The 24,075-nt window shown below is 51.8% G+C and overlaps 1 protein-coding gene across 2 annotated transcripts in view; it reads right to left on the reverse strand.

Moving 5' to 3' along the window:
* The window catches only part of Kifc3 (kinesin family member C3), a 62,559-nt gene extending 40,873 nt beyond the window's left edge, over window positions 1-21,686 (reverse strand). Inside the window, exon 1 of one of the 2 annotated variants that reach the window (XM_013516181.1) lies at window positions 21,500-21,686. In XM_013516181.1, the coding sequence (XP_013371635.1) occupies window positions 21,500-21,652 (153 nt within the window). In that variant the 5' untranslated portion in view covers window positions 21,653-21,686. Of the gene's footprint in view, window positions 1-3,806; window positions 3,909-21,499 lie in introns of those variants that run through there. The other variant, XM_013516185.1, reaches the window with a different exon arrangement.
* Window positions 21,687-24,075: the final 2,389 nt, after the last annotated feature.

The following is a 24,075-nucleotide window of genomic DNA, read 5'->3' on the forward strand; positions in this document are numbered from 1 at the left end:
CCTTGTTTGCAAACAGCTGCGGAAGTTTTGACGCTGCTGATTAACCAGCCTCCCACGGCTGGCTCTCAGTTCTTAGTCATCCCCAGGAGGCCCAACTTCCGCCTGCCCCACCAATGCCACCAGCATCCAGGTGACAGGGAACAAGCAAGACACTGTCTCAAAATAAAAAAGAGGTGGGGACGTAGCTCAGTGCAAAGACCCTGGGTTTAATCCCTAGCAGTGAAAAAAAAAACAGAAAACAAAAAAATAGAGCAACTGAGGCACTGCATTATGAAAATAACTACAGAGGCCCATGAACATGTACGGGTAGCTGTGGACAGGTGGCATGGAGTACTGGAAAAGGTGGGTGTTAACCACGTGCAATGATCCCAACTGTAATCACAGCTATTCAGGAAACTGAGGCAGGAGGATCACCAGGGCCAAGCCAGCTTAGGCAACTTAGCATGACTGTTTCAAAATAAAAAGGACTGAGGAAGTAGCTCAGCGTGAGAGCATCCAGCATGCTGAAGACCCTGGCTTCCATCCCCAGCACTGCCCCCCCCCGCCACAAAAGTGAGTGTTACATGGCAGGAGCCGTGTCCCTGACCTACTATGTGACCTGGGGCAGATTTCTTTCCCAGTGGGTCTCTGGTAGTGTAGGTGGTGACCTCCCTGGTACAGCCTGAAGTAGGTGGCCCTGGGAAAAGGTGATTGCAGGTCTGAGGAGGCAAGGAGGGAGATCCTGCGGGAGGGTGGCCACAGAGGTCTGGCCAAAGTGGCCTTTGAATCTGACTTCTGGGAGTGGGGTCACTGCCATCCCCTCAACCACCATGCGCTCACTCAGACCCCAGGAGAGGGGCACATGGAGTCGCCTAGGGAGCAGGTACTGGCGCCAGGAGAGAAGTGGGTGCGAGTGCCCACCTTCAGGCCCCTCCTCCTCCACCTGGGGAGAGGTGGCACAAAAATGGATGGAGCTCGAGCAACAGGGACCCTGCACAGCAGGACACAGTGCTGCTCACCTGTGGGCTGCGGACAGAGCTTGGCAGGAGTCCCAGGCGCCAGGGGCAGATGCACCCCAGAGAGCGAGGGTGGAAGTTGCTGCTGCCCAAGGCCCCGCAGCTGGCCTTGTGCTCTGGGCAACTCGGAGTCTGCATACAGGTATGGCCCTTGCAGGCCAGCGCCAGCACACACCAGACCCCCAGCTAGGGGCATGGGTGCAGGGCTAAATTGGCCAATGAGAGTTGGGTCTCCTGCACTCCTGTGAGGGCCAATTCCCAGGGAAAGGGAAGAATCCCGAGGTTCTGCTTCCGGTGTAAATCTCCGCAGGCAGACAGCCCAAGACACACCCAGCCACACGGCATGGATGGCCCCGTCCTGGGTGAACAGAGGAGATGCCCTTGCGGACTCCAGCCATCCTGAGGGTCCCACCTGTGTGCCTGCCGAGAGGCTCTAGGCAGTAACTGAGATGTCTCTCTGCTGCACAACACAAATCCAGCCTGGCACGTCACTCACGCCCTGTAACTCATACCTTCGGAGGGAAGAGATATGGGTACTAGAAGACTCAGCTGCTGCAAAGCCCCGGCCCAAGGATGGAACCAAGCACTTGCCAGGCTAGAAAAGCCACATGGCTCGGGCAGGCAGTGAGTGGGAGGTGGCGGCAGGAGTGCTGGTCGGTGTAGCACCTACGCCCCGAGGTGTGCATGCTGTGAGTGGCTCTGCTCTAGACAACCCCATACAGGGGGCTCCTGTTGGGTCCTGAGCCCTTGCACCACTCTGCCTCCCCAGGATGGGCAGGGCGTCCTTGTCCCACGGCCACTCCTCAGCACGCATCCAGGGCTCTTCCCAGCTGCCTGCAGCCAGCCTGCCCAGCTTTTCACCGCCATCCCCAGCCATGGCACCTGTTTAAAAGGGACCCTGAGTTCGCCACATGTTCCCACTTGCAGCTTGCAGTTACCTGCGTGGCAGCAGCCCATGCACCTGTGAGACCCCAGAAAGACACCAGGAAGTCCTCTGTGTGGCTTCCTGATTCTGCCCAGTGAGCAGCCAGAACCATCTTCCCTTCGCTCACCCAGCACAGGAGTGGTGACTCTGGGGGACTCATCAGTCTCCTCCATTACACCAGAGCTCCCTAATCAGGCTTCCCTGCTCTGTGACTTGGACACTTAGCCTCTCTGAGCCTCAGTGTCCTCATAAATGCTACTATTGATTGAGCATTTACTATATGCCACGTGCTAAGTATTTTATGTGCATGATCACATTTAATCCTTTCAGTACCCTACAAGGTGGGTCCTATTATTCACATTACAGATGGGGAAACTGTAACTGTCAAGACCACCACGATTATTATTTGCCTCTGTCCCCCTGCCATTACTGGGGCTTGAATCAAGAAGAACTGAGCTATAGCCTTAGCTCTTTTTATTCTTCGATAAGATCACACTAAGTTGCCCAGGCTGGCCTGGAAGGTGTGATCCTCCTGCCTCAGCTTCCCAACTAGCTAGGATTACAGGGTGTTTTCCCTTCTCCCACCAGCACTATCTGCAGCACAGAAGCCACAGTAAAGAGGCTGTCTGGTCAGTGGTGACCTTGATCTGGGGTCCCAGAGGCACATTTGTAACCAGAACAGCTTCAGGGTTGGTGTTGCCAGCTCTAGGCCACAGGAACAGGAATGTCCCGAAACTCCACTCTGTCAGCGCCAAAGTCCCCAGTGTTTCCTGAGTCCCTGTCCCTTCCAAACATCTCCCAGAAGCCCCGGGGGCTGACTCCAGGCTCTCTGCCTGTCACCCCACCACCCTGATGAACTGGGGCCACCTGAGCGTCTGGCCTGTCTCTTCCACCAGGGAGCCTGAGGCTGCCCCAGGTAGGTGCTGTGCTTTCCAAAAGGAAGGCGATGCGGGGAATCCTGCAAAACCCTCCTCCCCAGGCCTGGAGAGAGAGGAGAAGGAGAAGAGAAGGAGACAAGGTCTGACCATGCCCTCTGCCCAGCTGTGGCTCATCCCACTGCACTCACCGAGGTTTGTGGCCTCATCAGGCTCTTCTGTGTAACCCCAAACTCCGGACTCCTCTCCTGCCACTCCCGCACATGGGTTCCTATGCAGCGCTCGGGGCCTGAACTAAGTCTGAGCTTCATGGCGAGGGCTGCCAGGGGCAGGGGCCACTCACACATGGACCCAGCCCGGCCACCCTTGATGCAAGTGGACTTTTACTTCCTTCAGCTTCAGCCGGATGAGGGTCTTCAGGGGTCCTGTTCCTTTGCCCCAAGGTCTAGGTCTCCCCCTTCCTGGTGTAAATTAGCAGCGCTAAACAGGTACCCACAGGGGGGCTGCCGAGCCCCCTTCCCAGTGGATCTGAGCCATCTGACCTGCTATAGATGGTTATTCAACAAATGTATCCGAGATGTTGGGGAGCGAGGAGAAGGTGACCTCACTCCTAAGAGCCCCTCAAATTTTTGAAACTTCCCCATTACCGGTGAGAAAGCTGAGCTTCTAAAAGATGAAGTGGGGACACCAGGTATGGTGCACACCTGTAATCCCAGCACTTCGGAGGCTGAGGCAGGAGGATGTTACATCCGAGTCTGGGCTACATAGTTTGAGGCCAGCCTAAGTGACACAGTGAGACCCTATCTCAGAAAACAAAGACAAAAGCAAAACCACAGCACTCCTTGCCCTAAATTGAGAAGTGGGAGACTCAGATCTTTTCCTGTCCAGCTTCCTCTCCCTCCCTCTTTCTCTTCCACTGAGGAACAGAAGTCAGCGCAGGGGCAGGGGTTTTGGCTGACACATGAAACCCTTCCCCGGACTCACAAGTGCCGAAGTGAGTCAGGGCCTCACCTCTCTCGGGGAGCAGGGGAGCAGCTGACGTTCCTGTCTGTGTTACAAAACCACCACAGGCTGTGGACTGGCAGCTGGCGGCAGCTCCAAAGTGTCCTTGGAATGTTGTTGCTGGACAGGTTTGTGAGGCACTGTGAGCCGGCCTCCAGAAGCAGGCTGGGCTGTTGCCACCCCACGCGTCACCCAGGAGGCCCGGGCTCGGGGCAGCCACCACCCTCCCACAACATGGACACACAGAGGGCCCCCCAGACCTCAGCATTAGCTTCCTCCAGACTCACAGACGTCAGCCAGCGCCCCCAGGGCAGCCAGCCGTGTCCTCTAGGCAGGATTAACCGGAGACCATGACCCAGGGCTGCCCTTCCCACCCACGGCTAGCAAGACTTGGGGTGAGGGGAGCTCAAGGGCTCCCCACACTGGTCCACAGCCATCACAACGTACCTACCCATAAATAATACTGAGGATGACGGCAGCAATACCAACCGCATGTGCCGCGGTCTCCAGGGCTTTTCCCGGACTGGCACGTGTATTGGTTTCCTGTGGGTGCGGTAACAAAATCCCTACCAAATGGGCGGCTGAAAACATCTCTCCTGGTTCTAGAAGCTGCAAGTGCATATTCAAGGCTATCAGCAAAGGCGCTAGGGAAGGCCCCCTCCTGGCCTCTCGTAGCTCCTAAGGAGCACTGACCATCTTGGCCTTTCCTTGGTTGTAGATGTTGCCCTCCAGGCCCTGTCTGTCTCTCGTGGGACTCTCCTCTCTCTCTGTCTGTGTCATCGCTCTCTTCTTAGGAAAGAGAGCTGCACAGTGAGAGCTCTCGATGGGAAAGGAAGGGGAGGGAGGGAGACAGGATTCTAGGGTCCTAATGATGCCAGACTGCTCCACCAGTCCGGGACGTCGAGGCACACACCTATAATCCCGGCACTCTGGGAGGCTGGGGCTGGAGGACTACAAGTTTAAGTCCAGCCTGGGAAATTCAGTGAATTAATGAGACCCCATTTTCAAAATTTTTAAAAGTAAAATAAAAAGGGCTGGGGATGTAGCTTAGTGCAAAGGTCCTAGCTGGGTTCAACCCCCAGTACTGCAAAAAAGGAGGCAAAGGAGGAGAAGGAAGCCAGCCATATTGGATTGAAGGCACGCTCTGTGTACATCTGTGGGGGATTTATTTCCAAATAAGCTCACAACCCTGGGTTCTGGGTGGGCATATTAGTCAACCCAGTCAGTCACATGGAATCCTCTCAACTCATGGGAAACTACTCTTACCCCATTCTACAGATAAGAGACTCAAGAGATTAAGCAACTTCCCAGAGGGTACATCACCAGCACGGGAACCGGAACCGGCTTCTATGATGCCAGAACCTAAGTGATGCTGTCCCAAGCGTCACCAGCACCATCTTCCCCCTGGGGCAGGCAGCTCCTCATTCCTGGGGAGGTCACTGCACTTCCTTCCTCCAGCTGGGACCCCCAGGGGCCGGGTTACAGTCCACACAGAGCCAGGGCCTCCGTTAATTCACTTGGCCAAGCTCGCACAGCTAATGCATGGCGGGTCCACCGTGTGAGCCCACAAGGGACCTAACGGGACCTTTGGGAACTTTCTGGCTAAGCCAGCTGAGGCTATTTGTGCTGGGCGATCAGTGGCCTCCCTTGTTTACTGATCACACACGCTTCAGCCACACCGGTCAGCTCATAAAAGGTGTTGTAAATCTGTGGCTTGGATTGGACTCAACTATCAGCGCAGCTGTTTAAATGGTTACAAAGTGGAAGCAATCCAGGTCAAGAATCTGAGTGTGCCAGCACATGAGCCCAGCCCTTGGAAAGCCTACAATGCGCCTATAAACTCTCAGCACGCTTGAGAGGCTGAGGCAGAAGGATCACAAATTCAAACTCAACCTGACTTAGCAAGACTTTATCTCAAGATTTAAAAAAAAAAAAAAAAAAATTAAGGCCAGGGATATGATATAGTTCAGTATGAAGGCCCTGGATTCAATCCCTGTATCTCTCTTTCTGTCTCTCTCTCTCACACACACACACAAGCCTCGCAATGAGCAGCTGAGCTGGGAGCCTGGGAGGCAGTGACAGATGTGGCAGGCGCTGTTCCTCTGGCTGCGAAGGTGGCAGCTCAGACACAGCCCCAGTCAGCCCTGCGTCTGGCTGCAAGTGGCTTCCAACGTTTTGCACTGCATGTTCACAGGAGCCCCACGAAGAAGTACTGTTGCTACGACCACTTTCCCAGCAGAGGACCTGAGGCTGGGAAAGTTCACTCTGCTGCTACTGACAGAGGGCAGGCCTGGGAGGGGGAGGGCAGGCCCAGAGGCCCAGATGCTGTGAGATTGCGGGGTTGGCAGACCAGAGGCCAGCGCGGCCGAGGGAGGATAAGGCTGAGGGTCAGAAGACCAGCACAAGCCAGGGCTCCCCAAGTAGTACAGGGCAAGGGATGGGGGACACAGGTCTCTGCATAGGCAGGAGGCGGGACCCAGAGGACCCTGCACACAGCAGCCATGATCTTACCTATAAAGGAGGCTGCATCCCCTTCTCGCTTTAAAAGCCTCAGTGGCTTCCTCTGGGGCTTACCACACCACCCAAACCCCTTTCTGTGGTCACTGAGGCTACCCAGGGCAGGCCCCGGGACCGCCCACCTCCTCTCAGCTCCAGCTACACAGACTTCTTCCTTGTTCCCAAACTGCCACCAGGCCTTTGTCCTTGCTGCCCCCTCTGCCTGGAGTGCCACTCCCTGCACTCTGCACACTGGCTTCTTATCCTCAGACTCAGCTAGGCTGAGCAGCCTACCTCAGAGCAGCCTCAGAGTAGGTGGTTCCCAGTCAATCTCTACCTCTTCTCCCTGTTTTTACCTAAGTATAGTTTATGTCTCAATCGTCTTTCTCCCATGAAGGCAAGAACTTGCATTTGTTTCTCTGCAGTACTGGGGACTGAACCCAGGGCCTCCAGGGCATGGTAGGCAAGTACTCTACCACTGAGCTACATTCCCAGCCCTTTTATTTTTTATTTTGAGATGGTATAGTGGTAAATGGTCCATGCTGGTCTGGAACTTGCATTCCTCCTGCCTCAGCAACCCATGTACCTGATGTCACAGGCGTGAGCCACCGTGGCCGGATAAGGACTTGGTTTTGTTCTTTGCTGACCTCAGCACCTACCACACTGCCGCACACACAAGTCTGCAGTGGTATTCACTGAAGACAATGAATGAGACTGATTCACAGTGACCTGTGGACTATGAATGGACTGAACTGGCGGGTGGATATGGTAAGGAGAAAGGCCTGGAGTGCAAGCCCCAAGCGCAACCTGCTGGGGAAATACTGGGAGAGTGGAGGGGTGGCTGGGCTGCAAGCCAGGAGGACTTCCTGTAGTGACCAGACTCTGAGAAAGCCAGGAGGACTTCCTGGAGGAGTGGCTGGACTCTGTGAGAAAGCCAGGCAGATTTCCTGGAGGAACAGTCAGATGTCCTGAGGCGGTGCTTTGCCTCTGGCCATGAAGGGGAGCCTGGTGACCCTGTGCTGCCTCAGCCACAGCCACTGCCAGAGACCAGATCAGGGAAGGGTCCCTTTGTTCATGTCATGCAGCCCAGCCCATAGCAGCGACTTGGATTGGGAGGTAGAGGTCTTAGCCTGGGAGCTGAACTTTCACCAGGCTGGGGTTTCTCCAAAGGGCCGAAGGCCAGTTCCTGCCTTTCCCTTGCAGCCTGCGGGAAGCTGGAAGTTCTGCTTTGCCTCTGCGGGGAGTGGGGACCATACTAGGTAGGAAAACTGAGACCCCCGAGGACCATGTGCTGACCTCAGAGACCAGAAATTAAAGACAATGCCTGAAGCAAAACACCAAGAAAATCCCCCAGGCACAGAGACCTGTCGCTAAGAACCTGCACTCTATGGTTAAAACCCAGGGCCACCTCTGCGCACAGCCTCAGGCAACGGAGGGAGGGCCTGTGTCTCTATCCCTTAAAGTCCTTGCAGAATAAAGGAGCTAGCGAGGCACAGTGGATGCTCAAGGCCAGCTATGTGCCAGGCACACACAGTACAACAACCGGCCTGGCCAATGTGGCCACACGTGGTAGCACAGGCCTATAAGCTCAGCACTCTGGGGGCTGAGGCAGGCGGATTACAAGTTTAAGCCCAGCCTGGGCAGCTTAGGCCCTGTCTCAAAATAAAAACCAGAAAGGGGTGTAGGGACGTAGGATCATGAGAAGGCTCTGAGTTCAATCTGCAGTACACTACACACATACACACACACAGTCAGCGTCACAAAACACAAAACCGCAGCGGCTGTTTCCAGATTGAAAGAGACTGAAGAGACAGGACAACTGCACGTGGTGGCTGAACTTGGATTTCCTTTTGCCGCAAATTGTCAGAACCCCCACGTGGTCTGTAGAGAGTAGCGCTGCTTCAACATTGATGTCCTGACTGACTGTTGCACACTGGTCCTAGAAGACAACGTTTCCACTGTAGGAAGCGCTGACATCGGAAGAGAAACAAGTACTGTGTCTGCAGCCTCTTCTTACACAGTGCTGAGGGAGCAGAAACGAGGACAACACCAACGCGGTAAAATGCTAAGACTGGAGCATCTGGGTGGGGTAACCTGGGAACTCTTTATAGTCTTTTTCTTCTCCTTTTTTTTTTTTTTTTTCCGGTGCCTTTTTTGAGACAGGGTCTCGCTATGTAGTTCACATTGGCCTTGAGCCGACTTTGTAGCCCAGGCTGGTCTTGAACTCACAGCAATCCTCCTGCCTCAGCCTCCTGAGTGCTGGGATTACTGGCATGCACCACCACACCCAGCCAGCTTTATATTATTCTTGCAGCTCTTTCAGTAAAGTCTGTAATTATGAAAGACAAAAAAGAGATGTGTGCTCCCCACCCTTGAGGGGGTGTAGAGCCCCTCTGGGGACAGAGACAATGTTCAGCCCTCTGCCTGGAGCTGGCCTTGTCTTAGCACAGAGTACTACACTCTGGAAAATTCCTCAGTCCTAGGATGGCTGAGTATCCTACTTCCAGGTGAACCTTATATGGATTAAGCATCCCTGAACCCAAAATCCCAAACCAAAAGCTCCAAAATCTGAGATTTTCTTCTTTTTTGCAGTGCTGTGAATCAAACCCAGGCCCCTATGCATGCTAGGCAAGTGCTCTGCCACTGAGCTACAACCTCAGCCCCGAAGACTCTTTAAACAATAAAGTCCTTGATTTGATACAGCAACTGGAAAATCCCACACCTGACCTCATGCGACAGGTCACAGTTAAAATGCAGATACACTAAAAACAGTGTAAAAAATTACCTTCTGGCCATATGTATAAGGTGTACATGAAGCATAAATAAATTATTTAGACTTGATTCTCCTCCCCCAAAATCATATGTATGCAAATAGTCCAGAATCCAAAAAACATCTGAAATCTGAAACACTTCTGGTCTCAGGTGTTTCAGATATGGGATCTTCAACCAGTAGTTGAATGTTATGGGTATATGATGAGCCTCTATGAGGCTCCCTAGCACTGTAGAGCCCAAGGCCACCCCCTTGGCCAGAGACAGGGTTATAGGGACTACCAGAGCGTAGACTGGACAGTTTAGCCCATCCAAAGCTGGGCCAGCAACCTGATAGCAAAATAAAGGATTTCCTGCATACAATATTTCAAAGCAGTGCGGTAACCCTGGGTCTGGATCATTACAAGTGCCCTGGGTGGAAGGAAGCACAACAGAGCTACGCCATCCTCCAGCTCAGCCTCAGGCAAGATGTTTTTTTCTTTCTTTCTTTCTTTCTTTTTCTTTTTTTCTTTCTTTCTTTCTTTCTTTCTTTCTTTCTTTCTTTCTCTCTCCTTCCTTCCTTCCTTCCCTCCTTCCTTCCTTCCTTCCTTCCTTCCTTCCTTCTTTCCTTTGGTTTTCTGAGACAGAGTCTTGCTATGTAGTTCAGGCTGGCTTTGAACTCACTATTTGGCCCAGGCTGGCCTCAAACTCATGGGAATCCTCCTGCCTCAGCCTCCCGAATGCTGGGATCACAGGCATGTGCCACCTCATCCGGCATCCGGGGCAAATTGTTAACCTCTATCCCAAGCCCACTGAGCCATCACCTTGGCTGGAACACAATGTGAAGGATGAGCGAGCAAAAAGCGACAGGGCGCTTCATGGCCAAGGAATGTGGCCTACAGCACAACTCGGCCCAGCCCAGCCCGCCTGGCAGGTGATTGCCCAGCCCCTGGGAGTCCCAGACTGCTCTGCCATGGGTGACCTCCCAGGGACTTCTCTCCAGTGACCTGGTGAGGGCCGAGCCTCACACGTGGGTGAGGCAAGCAAAGCACTATTGTCAGTCTCCTGAGTCCCTGTCCTCTTGCCCCTCTTCGTCCATTCCCCCAAGATGTCAGGCGTCTTTGTAAGATGAACTTCCCCAGCCAGCCAGGGAGGGCCCCCAAGGACAGACGGGCCTTCAGTGAGCGCTTTGAGCTCAGTCATGAAAGCCCAGATACATGTGATTAGGAGGACGATACAAGCTTGCATGCGAGCTGTTAAATACCGCGCAGGGAGGACGCCACTCCACTTACCTCCCCAGGCCGCTGTGGGGCCAGCTGTGAGTCAGGCTTTGACCTCAGCCACCTGCTTAATTTAGCTCAGTAGCAGCTGCCCACCCAAATTAGCCGCCCCTGCCCAGCCTTGGTTCTGCTGCCCACATGCCTCCATCTTCTTCTGTTCTTCATTTTGTTTTGGGGTTTTGTTTTTGAGACAGGCTCTCACTATGTCTGGCCTGGAACTTGCAGTGATCCTCCTGCCTCAGCCCTCCGAGTGCTGGGATTACAGGCATGGGCCACCACGCCCAGCTTGCTTCAGTTCTTGGAAGCCAAGTTGGCACACTGCTCTGTGAAGCTATGTCACTGTTTTTAACCCACCCAAGCTCAAATAGTACGGGCCAGGCTGAAAATCAAGTTTCCTTTCACCCTTCTGAGAAGCTAATGAAAAATAAGAGTCCTGTGTCTAGAAACACTATGCAATTATTTTGCATTCAGTATCTGAATGGGGCTCACAGGCTTTCCCCTTAAGCTTTGGAAGAGGGCCCAGCACTCAGAAGGCCAGAGCAGGGAGGTCATGAGTTTGAACTAGTCTGAGCTTACCTAGCAAGTCAAAGCCCACCTGCACTACATGCAGAAACCTTTTCTAAAACAAAATAAAACATAGGTCTTGGAAGAGGAAGAGGGGACTAGAATAGGTGCAGAAAAATTTCTTCCTGCTGGGTGTGGTGCGTGGATGCCTATAGTCCCTGAACTCGGGAGGCTGAGGCACAGGAATCACTGTGAGTTCGAGGCCAGGCTGGGCTATATAGTGAGTTCAAGTCCAGCCTGCTCTACACGGCAAGACTCTGTCTCAAAAAAAAAGAAAGAAAAGAAAAACTGTATCCGACCATCACGTCTGTGTAGGTGGGTGTTTGAAGGTGACCACAATCCAGGAAGCCACCAGTTCGTCCTACTGTCACAGTCCAAGCAGTTCAGTTTCAATTGCAGAAGTCAGGCCCCTTCTCGAGCTTCTACCGGGGTACATACCTCTCCTGGGTGCTATGCTCCGTGACCCCAAGCTCCCAGGATGTGGCTGTCACACAGAGGTGCCACACTGCTCCTGAGTGGCACCAAGGTGTGGGGTCCCAGGTCCTGCCGTGGCCCTGCCGACAGCTGCTGCCTGGGGCGGTGAAACCAGACCCTGCCGGGAAGGCTAGGCTCACACTCAGTCAGGCATGAATATTTTACACCAGCAGCCGCTAATGCTCGGGTTCACAAAAGTCACTCCAGGAAAGCTGTGTCCAGAAAGCGCAGACCCTGTGTCTCCCCTTCAAGGTCCACATCAAACTACGGGGCTCCTTCAAGGAGTGGCCGCAAGAAGCCAGAGCTGCGGGGGCAGAGGCTGGTGTCAGGGACACAGGCTCTGCCTTGGGAGCCCCTCCCAGGTCACAGCCAGGTCCTGGTGTCCCGCTGGCTGTATGTCTCAGGGTGTTGCCCTCCCCGAAGAGGTGACAATAGCTGAGTCCAGAGCACCAAGGACCCTGGCTGACCATCTTCTGCCCTGTCACCTGCTGGAGCCCCACCCAAAACAGTTTCCACAAATCCAGACCTGGGGCAAAGAGCCCCCTATGCCTGCATGGCGGAGACGCAGGACACCTGGCATCCTTGCCTTCCTCCTCCTTCCCCTCCAGATTCCTCCCCAGAGCCTCGTGCTGCCTGGGTGACCTGTCACAGCAATCGTCAAGACCATAGTCACCCTGACAGCATGGTCATTTTTCCTGAGGAGCCATCAGTTTAGGCCTTACAGCCACAAGGTCTTGCCCGGAAACTCCCCCTTTGTTCCCTGAGCTAAAGACTTCTGAGTGTTAAAGAACGTGTGTCTCTCACACCCGGGAGCAGAAAGAACCTCGAACTTCCATTTCCAAAACCTCTTGTTCCCTGTGGAAGTTTCTATCCTGAAGGCTGAAGCCGCTTTGCCACCTGAAACCTGTACCAAGAAGGAAAACAAAAATCTCACGTCTACTTAGAGCATTCACTACATACCAGATACCAATTGGAGCATTTTCGATGCATTGACATTCACCCAGGCATGGTGGAACATGCCTGTAATCCCAGCACTCTGGGAGGCTGAGGCAGGAGAGCCCAAAATCAAGCCCAACCTGGGCAATTTAGCAAGATCCTGTCTCAAAATTAGATTTGGTTTTTTTTTGGTTTTGTTTTGAGACAGGGTCTTGCTCTGCAGTTCAGGCTGGCCTTGAGCTCACTTTGTAGCCCAGGCTGGTCTCAAACTCATGATGATCCTCCTGCCTCAGCCTCCCGGGTGCTGGGATTACAGGCGTGCATCACCAGGCCCAGCCTGTCTCAAAATTAGAAATTAAAAAAAAAGACGGGATGGAGCTCAGGGCAAAGGTCCAAAATTCAGTCCTCCCAGCACGACCCATGCACACACACTAAAACAAGTGTTAACATTTATTCTCCCCACAACACCTTGCAACAAGTTCTATTATTGTCCTATTTTCCAGATGAGGAAGCTGAGGCATGGCAGGGTGAAGTACTGGCTCCAAGTCAGATGCTGGCAGTCTGGGTTTGTGCCTACTGTTCTGCCTGTAACCTTTCTCTGGGGTTCCTGCCCCACTTCAGAAGAAGAGGAAGCAGCCCTGTCCCTCCTCCCCGTGACAGAGCCCTGAGTGCACCAAGTCCTCGACCTGTGTCATCTGGTGTCACGTTTGCAACTGTCCTGTGAGGCAGAAGTGTGATTTTGTCCCTTTCCCAGGCTAGCACTCTGACATGAAGCAACCTGCCCAACGAGTCGCTGGTGGAGCCGGCTTCCCGGCCCTGCACACGGCCGCCCACGCCGCGCACGAGGCCGTGAGAAACACGGCGAGTGGGCGGGGCCAAGGAGGCCACGTGGGCGTTTGGCCTCTGTCTGCAGAGATCTGTTAGCCGGCCTGAGGGTGGCGCCCTGAGCATGCAGCCCAGCGGGCCCCTGCTGGCACTGCGCTGGGGTCCAAACTGACTTTGCTCCCACCTGCCCTGAGCCAGCCAGCCTCTTTGCAGGTGTGGGCAGAGGACAGGGCCGAATACCTCCTGACACAGAGGCCTGAGGCAGGGCCCACAGGTCCTTTCCGGAGACGCTCAGGGAACAGCCCACCCCCGCCCCACACCCGGAGCCTCTGCCGGCCCCTTGCTATGGGCTAAAGCAGATGTAGTCACTGTACCCATTTTATGATGAGAAAACACACGCTCCAAAATATCCGTTTGCTCAAGGTCACTTGAGCTGAGACCCACCCAATACAAGGCCAGCTTATCCAGGTGTAGTCGACCCAATGCTTGGGTCCCTAGTACTTTCAGGGCCCTGTGAAGATGTTTTCATTTCACTTAAAATCAAAAGGGGAAAAACGAACTTTCAGGGTGAAGAAGTGTCTTCCTATGTAACATGAATATGTGCATCTTTATGGCACTATGGCAGTTAAATATATTAAAGATTTTTAGTGGAAGGAGAGGAGTCACCAAGGCAAGACTGCCCAGGGCTGTTGGAAGTCAGCGTGCAAGCTGAGTAAGCTGACCTGGAGCCCAGATCTGTCGGCCTCCAGTGCCGGGGGAGCCAGCAAGGGCAACCTCGGGGAGCTGCAGAGTCTGCACCTGTCCCTGGCAGGGTCACAGCCACAGCCGTCACCTGGCCGGGACAGAACCCCAGTGGGCGAGCAGCCCTTCCGCATCGCCTGGTCTTCCAAGCGGCCATCAGCGCAGAGACACCACAGTGCAGGAGCCGACTCTGACAGAGCGAAGGCAAGGAAGGGCCTGACCCAGAGGACAGAAGACTCGGGTCACCCAACACATCCCAACTTTTCGTCCTCACTTGAAAGGGGGCAACACCGTGGGAATTCTGCCTTTCCAAGTCTGTGTAGCCCATGGCGGTTGACAGCACGAGCTGGGGAGCCACACTGCCCCGGGTTCCCCACTTTGCTATTTAGTGTGCTCCGAGGCTTTGAGTTACTTGACCGCTGTGGCTCTGTGTTTTCTTTAGTAAAATGCAAATAGTATCGACCCCAACCCCACACAGCTGCAGTGAGAACTGGCCAACATAAAATGTTTCCTACATAGTAAAGCCGTTGCAGTGAGTAGGAGCCAGAAGAATATTCGTTCATTTGTTTGGGAAAGAAAAAAAAAGAACAAAAAACCCAGATCCCAGCATCCCGAGGGCCTTGAGTGATTGCTATGCCAAGGGCTTGCATGAGACACTGAAAAATTGGGGGAAGCCACCGAAGCCTCAGGAACTACGACCACACTGTGAGGTCAGCTTCTTTTCCCCTCCAGGTCTTTGAGGGGAAAATTTAGACAAGAGAGCACTGCCTCTAATTAAGGCATCACCAGAGTCAAAACTTCATCAACCAAGGTGACTTGGCAACTTACACCACACTTGAGCCTCGCAAGTTCATGATTACTCAACCCAAGGCAGAAACCATGAAATCAGAACAAAGGCCTGAGTAATAAGCAGCCCCAAGGGGTCCCGCCAGGTGAGCAGCACCAAGCAGGGCAGGTAACCAACCACATCTGCTGGACTGAACCCGCTAAGGCGAGGGGGAGGCCTCCCGAGGCAGCCTGGAGCTCATGGCATGGGCACCCCACTTCCCCTCCAGCCCCAGAGCAGTGCTTCGCCAACTGCCCGGTTCGTGCAAGGTCCCTGGATGTCCCTAACATGCTGCTCAAGACTTGCTGAATCAAGTGGTTTCTCTTATATGGAAAACCCAAAGAATAAATAATTTAAAGAGCAAAATAAAGGACAGATAGTAGGAAACAGGGAGCTAGATCTTTTGCAAATGGGAAGGGGACCAAGAGATGGAGGGGAGGGAGGGGGAGGGGAAGGGGACATGAAAAGAATAAAGATGAGCCGCGTGCGTGCACCACCTTCCCATAATGAATGAATCATTATGTACTACAAACGTGTATTAATAAAAAGAAAAAGAAAAGAAAAAAAGGATTTAGTGAGTCCTGAGAGTGCATTTTGACAAGCTCCTGGCGAAGGCTGAGGTGGCTACAGAGCAGTGAGCCTCAACTCTGCTCCTGCCCCAGTGACACCTGGGGCAGCCTTCCACCAGGTAGACAGGGATCCCACACCCACGTGGACCCCAGAACTCAGCATCGCAGGAGCCCACGGCGCTGCTCTGAGCCAGGCCCCCTGGGATTTCCTTGGGGAGGGGCACGAAAATTGAATTAAATGTGAACATTTCTGGCAGGATACTTTTTTGAAAAGTCAGTTATTAATTGGGACATGATGGCACATGCCTACAATCCCAGCCCACTGGGAGACTGAGACAGGAGGATCGCAAGTTCAAGCTCAGGCTGGGCAATTTAATGACTTAGTCAGACCCTGCCTCAAAAGTTTAAAAAAAAAATTAAAGGCCTGCAGATGTAGCAAAAGCCCTGGGTTCAGTCCCCAGTGCCCCCTCGAAAAAAGATCATTTTTTTTTTTCTACCAACCTTTTTTTTTCTACCTCCCCCACCTTGTCAGGCAGGTAACTTAAATGCCTTTGTGAACAGAAGTTTTAAAATTATAACTAATCACATTTTTCCTTTAAAAACACTTTCATTTATACTTTCCTTTAAAAAGAGCAAGCTCCAGATAATGTCCAGGCCTCTTCCATCACACAGCCGCACCTAAGGGCTTCCCCACTCCTACTTAGGGAAAGGTGCTTTTTTATGCTTTGCGGTGCTGGGGATCTAACTCGGGGCCTCAGGAATGCTAGGCAAGTGGAGCTATACTACTGAGCTACACTCCAGAAGGTATTTTAAGAGAGTTTTGGGGTTAAAAGAATTGGGCAACCCATTTGGGACCCCTCCTATCTCTCAGGAGCTGTTCCTATTCCCCATTCCTATTCCCAAATAAATTGTCCTACTCTCTAAAAAAAAGAATTAAAATGGGGTGGAGCCTTCAGCCTCCCCATTCAGCCCACCAGACTGCGTTCCTGGGGACAAAGACACCAGTGCCCCGATGCCCTGTCCCTCCCACAGGGACAAGGCGGGTGCTGGAGCTCAGGTGGGATCTTCCAGCTTCCTCCTGGGTTCCTGCTGGATGGAGGAAGTGCCCACGGGAGGGGACATCCCAGGGGTCAGCACCAGAGGCCACTGAATGGACCAGAAGTGCAGAGTCCAAGCCCTGCCTCTGACTATGGGTGAGTTTCCCAAGGTAGTAGCCTCTAGGAGAAGGAAAAACCCTAAAATTACTGAAAAGGAATTTGTGGCTACTCTTTCCAAGGAAGCCTGGGGTCAGATCTAGAGCATTCAGTCACATTTTTTAAAGTGGTATCATAGCTAGACATGGTGTAATGTAAATTCTGTAATCCCAGTACTCTGATAGGCTGAGGCAGGAGGGTCACAAGTTCAAACCCAGGCTGGGTTTGAACTTAGCAAGAACCTGTCTCAAAGTAGAAATAAAGAAAGAAAAAGGGGTCAAGTAGGTGTGAAGGCCCTGGATTCAATCCCTAATACTGCAAAAAAAAAAAAAAAAAAAAAACGTGGTATCATACCCCCTACATATTTTTAGTAAATGATATTCCATATTTAGGACAGTGCTGTTTTACTTTTAAAGTACTACTGTACACCTATATAGTTTAGGAACACATCATCAAATAAATTGATTAAAAATCGCTAAAGGTTACCATCTGTGGGATAATCTCTGTGCTGCTTCTTAGCAGAGCTCTCTTTCTTTTCAGCTGCTCTAAGTCTAGGGAACAAGTTTGCCTGTGAGCAAAGTGCACTCCCTGGCATTTTTTAAACATTAAAAAAATGATTGCAAAGGTTATACACGTTACAGAGTTCACTCATTATTCAGTAGAATATGCACCCTTTTTTTTTTTTTTTTAAGGGTTAAGATTCTGAAACTTTTGTGCAATGAGAATACCTTTGGACACCACCCAGAGTGGGAGGGACACGGGGTAAGTTCAACTCTGCAACTTAAGTGATTAATTAGCACAGGTCTGGCTGTCGCTGTCGGTGCTGCCCAGTATCCTTACCCAAGGGGTGGAGCTGGGAAACCAAGGGTGATACCTGCAGGTGACTGTAAAATTCAGGAAGGGAAAAGAAGGTAGTTGAAAGCTTCTTGCATGGCTTTGCTGTTTGCCAAAGCTGATTCCCTGCAGGCCCCTCAGGTCCGCCCTGTGAGTAAGAGAGGAAGGATTCCTTCTTTTGTTTTAGGAACAGTCATGGGAGAGATGCTGCCTCTTCCCTCAAGGGGTTTCAGCCCCCTTATTCTAGGACTCATGATAGACAATTTCATGACGAAAAGCAAAACAAAACAAAAACATCTGCACCTTTTTTGTGTGTGTTGCTGGCGATCAAACCTAGGGTGTTTGCATGCTACTTCCTCTATCGCTGAGCTACATCCCCAGCACTAAGTGTTCTTCTTTTAAAAACAAGCAAATGAACAAAAAACAGGGCATGGTGGTACACATGTGTACCAGCACTGGGGAGGTAGAGGCAGGAGGATCACCACCAAGTTTGAGGCCCGCGTAGGCTACACAGTGAGACCCTGTCTCATACATAAACAAACAAACAAACAAAAAACCCACTGCCTTTAGGAGAAAAGCAAAGCACTGATGACCTGACCATGGAAAGGTAAAGCATGCGCTCTTCTTTTTTTTTTTGTATTGGGAACTGAACTCAGGACCTTGGGCTAGCTAGGCAGGCACTTGTGCTGCTGAGCTATATCCCTGGCCCAGCATGTTCTGTTCTGACAGTACTTTTCCTTTGTGGATTTCTGTGATGACCAATATTAATACAATCTAAGGTAACATTACTGCTTGCTAACTCTGAGCCAGCACTGCCTATGCTATTTCATTTCATTCTCAGAATAACTCCATGAGGGAAGCACTGGTTTTTGTTTTTTTTTTTCCTTCCTTTTCTTTTCTGCAGTGCTGGGGATGGAACTTGGGCCTTGGGCTTGCTAGGTAGGCACACTAACCATTGAGAGGCATACGCCCAGGCCCAGGAAGCTCGACTCTTGATTGACAGCCCTACTTCATAGATTAGGTCCAGAAAAGCCAAGTAATTTATCCAAAAATTTGTGCATAACAGAACTCTGTGACAGCCCTGGGTTCAATCCCCAGCATCACCAAAGAAAAAAAAGAAAAAAGAAAAAAAAGCCAGCCCCAGGCCCTCCACCCTAACTCAGGAAGTGCTGGACTTGAAAGCAAAAGTTCCCCTCCAGCCTGAACCTGACCTCAGGTTACCCCCCGGAGGACCTTAAAGTTTGGTACAGTCATTTTCTCCTTGATCATTATCAGAGCTGGCGGCAGGGCTAAGAGTAAGACTTTCCCCTGATTAAGGCCTAAACATCTGGCTCACCAGGTGTGGGGGCACAGGCCTGTAATTCTAGCACTCTGGGAGGCTGAGGCAGGAAGACTGCAAGTTTGAGCCCAGGCTAGGCAGTTTAGCAATTTAGCAAGACCCTGTCTCAAACTGAAAAAGAAAAGGACTGGGGATGTACTACCGTGGGAAGCCCTGGGTTTGATTCCTAATATCACACACACACACACACACACACACACACACACACAGAGAGAGAGAGAGAGAGAGAGAGAGAGAGAGAGAGAGAGAGAGAGAGAGTTCATCCGAGGTCAAAAAGGAAAGTAATGGTAGTTTTTCTTACCATCCCCAAAAGACACATAATTAGAACAAAAGTGGATACTCTCAATCCAAAAACCTTCTCCTGGCTCTCACCCAGGCCCTTTAAGGAAACATCATCACTCTGTCAATGTTCACAATCCAGAACGTACAGTGTGTGTATTGTGAACGGGTGACAGGGTTGGGAAGCGGAACAACCGAGGAATTCATCAACAGAGAGAAAAAACCAGCACCGCACTGAAAATCAAGCAGCCAACAGGCGAGCACGCCAGATCGGGTTGCTACAGCAACCACTTAATTGACATTTTCATTTCCCCAGCATTTGTTCTGGGCGGGTGGGGGTAGATTCCCGTCCTCAGGGAGGGGTGAGGCTGAGGGTGTCCCCGTTCCCCTCTGCAGGTGTTCATCGCTGAGGTAATGATTGCTAGCACTCCCCGAGAAGGCCCTGGAGCCGCGGGTATTTGACAGTCACGGCACAAAGCTCCCCCTGCCGGCAAGGCCAACACCACGGTGCACGGGACAGTGAGGCCCTGATCTTCCTGCACTTGCCGGCTGCGTGGACCGGATGCTGAGGCGCAGTGACACGGGTGGGCTATTCTATGCTGGCTTCCTCAGCCAGGGTACATGTTGCAGCAGAAATGGGGGAGGTGGCAACACAGCTCAGATCCATCAGGAATACAGGACCCCACTTTGATCATTTTCTGTACCAAACCACACAGCACCAGCAAATCTGCTGCCAAAAGAGAAGGAGCAGAAAAACCGGGGAGCAAGCAGCCTCCACAAGCTCAGCCATGGACAGAAGTGAGCCTCTGTTTACTTGCAAGGGCACTTGCCATCCCAGCTGCAAACCTCCAGGCAGCCTCAGGCATGCAGAACTCAGGGCCTGTGAGCTCCCTGCAGTAAGAGATGCAGCCCCGGCAGCCACGTGGTTTCGGAGGACAATGCACAGGGAATACTAAACACAACTCGGGAGCTCCGACATAGCCACCTGGCCTCCACTCTGCCTGCGCTCAGCCACTGTGGTTTCTCTCAAAGGCAAGGCTCCGTGCAGGTCTGCAACCCAGTCAGTGTAGACAAGATGGTGTTCAGAGGGCCCAGCTCCGTGCGGGAAAACAAATCATTTTTGCAGGGACAGAAAAAATCTTTTAGGTGGAAAATATAATGCTTTTATGACTTCTCCAATGTTCTTCTTTCAGCCTGCATTGCATCAAAGACTAAAGGCTAAAGAGTTTTGCTTAACCCGGGTCTTCACAGGCTTTGCCCTGTTGTCACTCCTGTCTCTTAGTGTCTGTCACTCATAAAAACTGTGGCATCTTCTGTGAGTGTGAAAACCAAACAACAGAAGGCACCGCCAAGAGCAGCTGCATCCAGGGCTGCATGGAAAGAGGACTTGGGCAACCAGTGCCTGGGAAATGTGAGGGGCAGCAGCGCAAGGACACAGCGCCTCTTCCTAAAAGTGCAGAATAGCGCTCTGGGAGGTAACCTTCATTTTGGATAGTAGTATCCTCTCCCCACAAAAGACTAAAGATTATGGTAGAGCACATGCTTAGCACGTATGACACCCTGGGTTCGATCCCCAGCACCAAAAATATTTAATTTAAAAAGTTGAAAATTAAAAATTATTTATAAATGTCTCAGTAGCAGAAATGTTCCCTCCACCCCCAAAATAACTATAAATGTGGGGTCCTCCCCCATGATCATCCCCTTCATTTTATTTTATACTTAACTGAAATTTGTCTCCCAGCACTTCCTATGACTTGAGCTTATAGGCCTTTTGACTAATACTATTCAGTGCTTGTATTTCAGTGCAGTAAGTGCCAGGTCTATTTACACAAATTCGCTCAGATCTAGGTTTTGGGTTGTTTTTTGTTCTAGATTTAAAAATTTGTCATACTCGAGCAACTCATAATTGTCAGTTTGACACTTTCTCCACTATTTTAAGCACTTTCTTTTGATTACTTCCTTTCTCTATTGACAGCTCTGCTCTACCAGGATTGGATGGTGCCTTCCTGGCTCTGTTTATCGACCCCCTTCCCACTCACGGTAAATTTCGCTCTCAGAACCTGCAGGAAGGAAAGCCACCCCTGTGGCGAATTCCTCCTCAAGGCCCACAAGGGGCTCAGGTTGCAGGACAGACGGATGTCAGCTCCACTCTAGGCCTGGGGCCCCTCGGCCCCGTCCCCAGCAACCTCTCCCCAGGCTGCTGATCGCCGTGGAAAGCACCACTCAGCCCAGGCCACTTTCTCCTAGCTCTCCTTCAGCACACATTTGCTCCCCTACTCCAGCCGGAGCTGTCCCAGCACTTGCACGACCTATGTCCCTATCAGGGAGAGGACGGTGAACAAAATCAGAGTGAAATGGAGGTGTGGTAAAGGACAATCAGAACTATGAGGAAAAATAGCTCAAGAAAGGAGGACTTGAGGCTGTTGTGGGGGGTGGTTGAATTCACCGCAGCTCCTTACATAGGGGTTTTCCACCCCGGGTAGGTCAGTCAGGGAGGATCTGGCTGAAAGGGACACTTATGATCCAGAAGCAAGGTGCGTCCACTCTGTACCCAAGGAGGAGCCCCGATGACATGAGAATAAAGCCCGAATTCCTTACCACGGCCTTTGGGGTCCTTCTGGGACTGCGGGGGTACTCTATCCAAGTGAAGAACGAGCCTCCCCTCAAGTCTGACATTTCTCCACGTGGGCCTGGGGGAGGGGCCAGGCCACGCTCTCCCCGTCTCAGGCTCTCTGCTCTGCGTGTTCCCATCTCCGGCCAGGCTACCCATCCACTCGCACACACACTCCTTTTCAAGGTTACTTCCTCAGAGAGGCCCTCCCTCACCACGCCCATCTCCTCTCTGTGTTTTAATCTCATCACACCCCAGTTCTTATCTTTGAAATGATCTTGTTTCCTGTCTGCCTCCTCCATCAGGAATGCAAACTCCAAGCGAGCTGACCAAGATGGCCTCTCAGGGTCAGACAGCCCTGGACCCAGGCCAGGTAGCAGCAACATTCCAGCCTGTATTGCGGAGTGAGAGGTTGATTCATCAAGCAGAGCCAGGTAACAAAATTGCGAGGAATTCATGCAGTCCATGCGGGAAGGCTAGACTTCCTCAAAACCTCACATCCAATCCGTATTTCAGGTACTACCATTGCATCAGCAGGAACATCAATAGCAATAGAAATAATTCAGTGACAATTCAAGAATTCAGTTTCAGGCAGAGGATGTAGCTCAGTGGTGGACAGCTTGCCTAGATACGTGAGGTCCTGGTTTTGATCCCCACCACACACAGACACACACAGATTCAATTTCATAATTCCACTGAATAATTGTTGAATCACAGCCAGGCTGTGGTGGCACATACTCATAACTCTAGCATTTTAGGAAGCTGAGGCAGGAGGACTGCAAGTTTGAGCCCACTCTGGGTAATTAAGCAACAATAAGATCCTATCTCAAAATAAAAAATAAAAAGGACTGGGGATGTAGCTCAGTGTAAAAGACCTGGGTTCAATCCCCAGTAGTAATCTGAAACCAACAAGCCTTCACTTGGGCCTATGCAGGGGTGTCAGTGTCCAGGAGGCGACCTTTGGCTATCAGAGGACCAAAATGCCACCCTCAGATTACCCTTGATTTTTAGGTATCCTGTGAAGAACATGTGCAGACACTGATTCCATCACTGTCCCTTACTTCTGGTCACCCCTCGACATGCCTCAGGCACCCCACTTTGGGTTTTGAGACAGGGTCTCATTAAGTAGCTCAGGCCAGCCTGAACTCTCAGTCCTCCTGCCTCAGCCTCCTTAGTGCTGAGATTGTAGCTTGTACCACCACATTCAGTTTCCAAGTTCCTTCTTTATCCCATCAATAACCCTACATCCTCTCCTCAAGATGGCAGATCAAGGCTAGCTCTCCCATCTGCACGTTTGGCCACCTTGTCATCTCTCTTGTGAAAAACTCAAAACTCATCATTTCAGTGGTTGGCAAAGCGCAAGGTGGGCAAAAGGCCTTGGTTTGGTAATGAAAGTGACACCGCTGACTTCTGAAGTCAGCCCTAGCAGCTTGGATATCCGTCATTAGCTGCACCTGCTAAGCGTGGCTTGGATGGGGGTGATTAGCAGGAGCTTCTGAGGTGCAGAGCGGACTCACTGGGTGCCCACCTATAACCCCAGCACTTAGGGGCCTGAGGCAGAAGAATCATAAGCTGGAAGCCAGCCTGGGCTACATAGCAAGTTTAAGGCCATCCTGGATTAGTTAGTGAGACTCTACCTCAAAACAAAACAAATAGCCTCTAGAAATAGCTAAATCTTTTATTTCTGACATGTTTTCAGGGTCTAAAGGAAAACCTCCCCAATCCATCCTGGAAAAGGTTTTTATTTAAAGACCACATAAACCCCTTGATGCAGTTGAGTTACTCTACTCCTTACCTGGGAGCCAGGGTCTGGTGTCTCTGAGGCCAGGATCCTTCCTAGGGAGGGAGGTTGGAGTTCAGCAAGAACATCTTTCGTGGAGGTGCTGGGGCCAGGCAGGCAGCACTCAGGGTCTCCCGCTGGGGTCAACCTGGGGTCTCTTGCCCATTCTGCCCTCCGCCGGGCCCAGCTGTTCCAGCCCAGCCACACCAGAGCTACAGCTACGAACATAGCCACCTGCAGTGTGGCCCCTCTGCCAGGCTGTGGCCGCAGTCCCCTCCAGGCCGGAGCCCGCAGCAGTCTTTGCCCTGGAATTTTCTGCTTGGTTCACCAATTCCTATCTGGACCCAGCAGTGGCTTTGGTGTTGAACAAGGCGGGCATTCAGCCTGTAGTTCAGCAATTAAAATCTCTGAGGACAGGATCTCCCTCAGCTTCCAGGGAATGACCTGGGTCACAAGGGTCTTGAAATGGGGACCTTTGTTGTTCTTGCTTTAGGGACAGGGTCTCACTATCTACATAGCCTCATTCCTGTCCTCCTGCTTCAGCCTCCCAAGTGCTAGGATTATAGATTAGGCATGCATCACTGCTCCTAGCTTTGACTTCAGTTTTCCTCCCCCTAAATCCTGTTATCCCCTTTCATGCCCTGCATTCTATCAGTTCCAAGTCCCCTGGCTCTGCTTTCAAATCTTACGCAGACTAAACACCCTCACCCGCTCCACACACTCCTGCCACCTGTGCTTGGGTCCAGGGTAGTCACCTCTGAACTCCAGAGCAAAGCACCAAGT

This window comes from Chinchilla lanigera, unplaced genomic scaffold (assembly GCF_000276665.1).
Source record: "Chinchilla lanigera isolate Chin_1 unplaced genomic scaffold, ChiLan1.0 scaffold00032, whole genome shotgun sequence".
Taxonomy (NCBI): Eukaryota; Metazoa; Chordata; class Mammalia; order Rodentia; family Chinchillidae; genus Chinchilla; species Chinchilla lanigera.